This window comes from Eurytemora carolleeae, unplaced genomic scaffold, assembly GCF_000591075.1.
Source record: "Eurytemora carolleeae unplaced genomic scaffold, Eaff_2.0 scaffold69, whole genome shotgun sequence".
Lineage (NCBI taxonomy): Eukaryota > Metazoa > Arthropoda > Copepoda > Calanoida > Temoridae > Eurytemora > Eurytemora carolleeae.
Window position 1 is genome coordinate 90,390 of NW_019396021.1, and position 5,698 is coordinate 96,087.

Here is a 5,698-nt window from a genome sequence, read left to right on the forward strand (position 1 = left end):
AAATTGACAATTTTGTAGATTCAAAACTAAATTACAGGGTGTTCTTTTGGTTCTTTTCCGAATTCAAAATCTTGTTTTTTTGGGTTTTTTAAAATTGAAAATTTAATAGAAAACCCAATTAATTTTGAAGTTACGTCAAATATAAAATATGTTTTGAAAACAGGAAATCCTAAGGAAAGTGCAGGAAAAGACAGGACAACATTAAGTTTAAGAAAAAAAGCACTTAAAAGAAAAAACTTCACCCGGTCAAAATTGACCTTCTCGTCACTAATGGGTTAACTTAAACTTTAATTTGTTATATTGCTATTCCTATAATTTTGATCAAGCTATTCTGAATTTTCCAAGAGACCCTTCTTAATTCAGCTTGTTTTTGAAGCATTCCTCTGATTGAACTATATAAGCTCAATAAACTAAACGTTCAATTATTATTTTTTTTATTTTACGATCAGAGCTCTTAAATTTAATGCTAGGGTCAGGATTCATGAATCGCTAGATTGCAAAACAGGGTAGACGTGTTTGCACCCCCCCCCCCGGTCCCTACAGGGGGGGGGCCACTAGCCTTCTTAACGGAGGGGCATATGCCCCCCTTGATCAGGCTGGGGGGCCTTGCCCGGCCACCCTAGTTGCGCCCCTGCCAATTGGACTGTATTTGTCAATTTGTGTACCTTTAAAGTATCTTACTTATGTCTGATATCGAAGAAGATAAATGTTATGAATTTTCAGTTCAAATTGTGCCCCCCTTAGGTTTCTATGTATACGCCCAATATTGTTGTTGTTTCCTTGCTTAAATTGTTTTCATTTTTCATTATCTTCTAGCTTTGTCTCAGATAATGTAGAAAATGTGCCCTCCCCCACGGGTAACGGGCTGGGTAAGGCTAAAAGAACCATCTCTTCGATAGAATTGATTATTTGATGTTGAAGAAGGTTTGAATGTCGTCATACATATAAAAATCAATAAATTTACGCATGCGTCATTTTAGAACCGGTAGACGACAGGGATCAATGATGCTAATATTTTTCAATTAAAGGGTTAGAATATGGGGCTTTTAAATGTTAATAATTCAAAATTTGTTCAAATATAAATTAGATCATTATATAAAGTATCCCTGAAAAAATCGAAACATTTTGCTTTTCTACCTCCCCAATGACCAGGGCTAATTAAAAATAGTCATAATTAAAAAAAATTCCAGGCGTAATATCGACATACATTTCAGACAAAAATATTTTTTCTTTTCTAAAATGTGTAAGAATAAATTTCCCCTGAAAGCCGGGCCATAAGCCGAAGTCCCCTCCCCCCGCCCAACTAGCTCCACGCTTTATACTAGCCCCGGCCACCGCACTTTACCCTCCGCAGCCATCTTTGCTCCTTGCCTCACACTCCTAGATTTCCTACAGGTATTATACATTTTATGACTTCTTCTCGCGTTTTTTAAGAGAAATGGTTTAGTTCGTTGTTTGAGTAAAGTTTTTCTTAATTTTCTTTAATGTTTTATTCTGCAATCCATGCTCTGTAAATGGAATTACACATTGTCAACAAACCTTCGTAAAATACATGTTTATTAGAAAATGTAAATGTAATCTTTAAAGTTAAAATTATAATCAAACTGAATAATTATATTTTATGTGTTTTTTCAATGTGAATTGTAACTTCTCTATTTCATGTTTTAATTCAAATTGTTCAAGCAAGGCATTGTAAAATAGTGAAATATAAAATTAAACGATGGCGTCACAGGAAAATGTTTTAACCTTTGATAATGAGATATCCAGTGATCTTCTGTCATTAAAACTTATTTTTAGTATAACTTTAGTAATTTAGTATTTTGTGGTCTAAGTAGCTGTTTTCTGTTTCTAACATGTAAATTGATATTCCAGTATATTAAGATTTCAATTTTTGGTCCGTTCCAATATACGATTAATGGACCCCCGGCCGAGCTCCGTGGCTTGGAACAGGCCAGGGGGCCGAGCGCTACGGCCACATGTCCAACTTTCACCATGGAGGTCCAGAAATCGTTTCTTGGACGCGACCAGTAGTATTTTATTAAAACCTTATTTAAAATGATTATTATTTACTTTTTTTTTGCTCGTATTGTTCAATCAAAACGTGCTTTTATTGTCCATAAAAACCTTCGTATTGCCTTGCAAGTTTAACTTTTTTATTGTAAAGGACGCCGTTATGCAGACCAGACAATATTTTCTGTTGGAGATGTTAATTCCTATATTTTCCTGTGACTAGTTAATATATTTTTAAATTAGACTAATCTGTTTATTTTGCAGATTCCGTTAGCTGTGGGTTTTATTTATTTTATTTATAAATTGTACAACATTTTTTTAACTTGTTAAAAAAGAAATAAATCATGTTGGACTCAGAATTAGAAAGATCAACAACCAAAAGCAAATGTAACTATACAAGCTTAAGAAATAGCAAAATCAAATTTGCAAAATTGGTGGCCGGTGCATGGCTTGGCCGAGACGGCTGGAGCTGGAATGGATGAGGAAGGGTAAGAGATGATTTCAGAAGAGTTTCAATCCAACATTTTAGAGTTCTCTACTGCAACATTTATTTTAACATTTCAAGAGAACGCGAGGGTTTCACCTAAAAATAAAGATATCACCGCGGCTTTGGGAGTGCTAAACCTTTTGGACGAGATACTAAATCCTAATTCAAATCTTTTGACAGGGGTTCTAAACCCAGGACTGAAGGAATCAAATTTGCACCGTGGTGAAAAATTGCAAAATTTTACTTTGAGCAATTGAAGCAAGAGTTCTGCAGATGCACAGTCAGTTCACAGCTGTTAAAATCACCTTAGCTTCTCTAAATTAAAATATAACTTCAGGAAAAATGGATAAATACATCAAAATTATCAAGGACTTATTTTTTTTATTTACAGTTTTTTACTATTTTTGGCAGCATTTTTTTACAAGCTTATTTTATAAGAAACTAAGTGCTACATAAACCTGGAAAAGTTACTAACTTCAATATTTACTCTAGGAACTAAGTCAGTATGGCAGAAGTACATGAAGATGACCGTAAACTATTCTGCGGGGCTCTACCTCAGGAGGCTAAGGATACAGATATCAAGGAGTACTTCTCAACATTCGGAGAGATCGACAGTGTAAACCTGAAGATGGATCCCGTCACTGGAAGATCAAGGTACAGTTAATTAAGACCTTTCTAACCCCCCCCCCCCCACCCCCATCCTCTTTATTTACCAAAATGTTCTTGAAAGCTACGCCTGAAGCGATGTAAAAATTTACAATTTTTTTTTTCTGAATTCTGAAGCTACATTATTTATCGAAACAACAAAATGTTAAAGCAATCCCATTATTATTCAAAATAAAAACCAAGAAAATCCGAACTTCTTTCAGGACTACTTAATATTACGAAAATCTAAATCTTTTTATTGCAAATTTTCTTTTTTCCATAAACCATCCTTGAGCCATGGAAGGTCCTACACAAAATTGTTGGCCCAATCCATTCAGCCGCTTTGAAGTGGATACAAATCAACAAACCAACAGACATTAGAGTATATATAAATAAATGTATATTTATTCAGAGGGTTTTGTTTCATCGTGTTCAAGGAGACTGCATCTCTAGAGGCTGCTGTAGCTAACGAGGCACATGTTGTCAAGGTATTTTTATTGCTAGATTGTTAGACAATGTCAGTCCTAATTACGTACTTTGGTGGGACAAATTCAGAAAATTTTAATCTGGGGAATTCTGGTTTGAAACCTTTTGGTGTTTGGGGGCGGGGGGGGGGGGGCTTTTATATACATGGAGTTTCAGAGCACGTTTCTTGTATGAATAAGAGCCGTCCCAATGACATACTTCGGGGTACGATAGTTTGGCCGCTAGATGTCTCACGTTAGATACTTATCTGATTAATAGTAGGACGCGCACAGTCAGAGACACGTTGTCTTGGCAACCTTTGTCGAGTTCAGAAGTAACCGTCTCTAATCAGAAATGAGAATAATGTTCATCTTTGATTGGATTTTAAACTATTTAAGGGCAAGAAAGTAACCTGTAAGAAAGCTGAGGCTAGACAAGGAAAGATCTATGTTGGTAAACTACCACCAGGAGATGCACTATCCAAGGAGGATATAACAACACAGTTCGGAGAATATGGAGAGGTATTTTTTTTATCCCTACCGACGCTTTTATGTACATTTTAGTTTTTTTTTTTAGTTTCCCTTTCTAGCAGTGCAATAAGGATCCATTTAATTTTGATGCGGATCCAGATTTAAATGAAAAAATGGGTCCGGATCCAAATTTAAATCCGGATCCAGGTCATTTCTTTACTGATATACTGAATTTTTTTAACAAAAAAATAATTTTCAAATTTTTTGTTCGATTTTTTTTCGCATATTCTTATCCTAAAACTTGGTGAACCACTAAGAAATAAGGAAATATTTATAATCTCTGTTTTTTCAAAGATCAGATTAGGGTTTTAGTAGTTGCATTTGCAGTTTTTGGTCGACATTTTATCTCTTCTTGGATCCGGATCCGTGGATCCGAATATTTTTGCAGATCCGGATCCAGGAAGCCAAAATCTTGGGGATCCAACTTATCCGGATCCTAAGCACTGCATTCTATACATAAAATTGGCATAAATATTATCTACAATATCTAACTATTTGTCCGCAACATGTTTTTGCTCTTGTTAATTTTTTTTAATTCCAGGTTGTTGAGGTTGTTAGACCCGTTGATAAAATGAAGGATAATGAACCTAAAACCTTTGCTTTCATCACCTTTGCCAGGGAGGATACAGCTAAACAACTAGTTAAAATGGTAAGAAGAACATTCTAGATTTCCATAGTATTATATTTAACGCTACCCAGTACCCACTAGGATTCTTAAACGACTAACCTGACAAAACTTAAAAATTAACGCATTTTTGTAGAAAATATTTTTAAGCATTACTGAAAATTTTAATATTCAGGACATTAATTATACGCATTGCCAATTTTATCTTTAAATGATTAATTTTTCATAATACAACAGATCATTTTTAATATTAGATAAAACATTTGTTATACAAAAACTGTATTTTTAGGGAGAAGTCACAATCGGCGGTCACACAGTTGAGATCAAGCGCGTGACACCCAAGGATCAAGGAAATGCCGGTGGATGGGGCGGAAATATGGGCTGGGGTGGATATTCTGATCCCTATGGATATGGTGGATATGGAGGCGGATACGGTGATCCCTACGGCCAGTATGGTGGATATGGAGCTCCCGGATGGGGAGGACCTGGGTTTGGTGGTGGAGCCGGAGGAAAGATGCGAGGTGGACCTGCTGGTGGCCGAGGAGGCGGAAGAGGTCGGGGACGTGGCAGACCGTACTAGGGAGGGGAGAGTTTATATATAAACCTGAAAATTGAACTAAAATGCTGTTAAAATGTTGTAGACACAGAATATTGTATTGTTTGTACCGTTGCTGTCGAGCATTTAAATATAATCGATCGATTTGCAAGTTATTCATTCGTTTTCAAGTTTTAGCAGGCTTTCAGGGAACTATTACTTCATGTCTAATCCACATCTATACATTTTAATCCGCTATCTTAATAATTTATTGAATAATTGTGTTAAATTATCACGTTTAGCGTTGTTCTGTACCAGACAGTGCTTAGGATTTGGATCCGGAAGATTTTGACTGTCTGGATCCGGACCCGTAAATATCTAGATCCAAGGGGCCAAATTTA

The 5,698-nt window shown here is 35.8% G+C and overlaps 1 protein-coding gene across 2 annotated transcripts; it reads left to right on the forward strand.

Annotated features, from left to right (window-relative positions):
• Positions 1 to 1,289: 1,289 nt before the first annotated feature.
• On the forward strand, positions 1,290 to 5,473 carry LOC111696937 (RNA-binding protein squid). Of its 2 annotated transcripts, XM_023466866.1 has the most exons (7): positions 1,303 to 1,395; positions 2,275 to 2,498; positions 2,990 to 3,151; positions 3,555 to 3,630; positions 4,006 to 4,128; positions 4,679 to 4,786; positions 5,052 to 5,473. In XM_023466866.1, the coding sequence occupies exons 3-7, from the start codon at positions 3,003 to 3,005 to the stop codon at positions 5,340 to 5,342; spliced, it is 747 nt and encodes a 248-aa protein (XP_023322634.1). In that variant the 5' UTR covers positions 1,303 to 1,395; positions 2,275 to 2,498; positions 2,990 to 3,002; the 3' UTR covers positions 5,343 to 5,473. The 2 variants fall into 2 exon arrangements, with proteins under 2 accessions (XP_023322557.1, XP_023322634.1); XM_023466789.1 differs by lacking the exon at positions 2,275 to 2,498 and having other exon boundaries at positions 1,290 to 1,395.
• Positions 5,474 to 5,698: the final 225 nt, after the last annotated feature.

Excerpts from the sequence above, each read along its gene's own strand:
- LOC111696937 (XM_023466789.1), top strand. The coding sequence starts at position 3,003 with ATGGCAGAAGTACATGAAGATGACCGTAAACTATTCTGCGGGGCTCTA. Across the intron at positions 3,152-3,554 it reads CCCGTCACTGGAAGATCAAG|AGGGTTTTGTTTCATCGTGT; the intron begins GTACAGTTAATT and ends ATATTTATTCAG. Across the intron at positions 4,787-5,051 it reads CTAAACAACTAGTTAAAATG|GGAGAAGTCACAATCGGCGG; the intron begins GTAAGAAGAACA and ends CTGTATTTTTAG.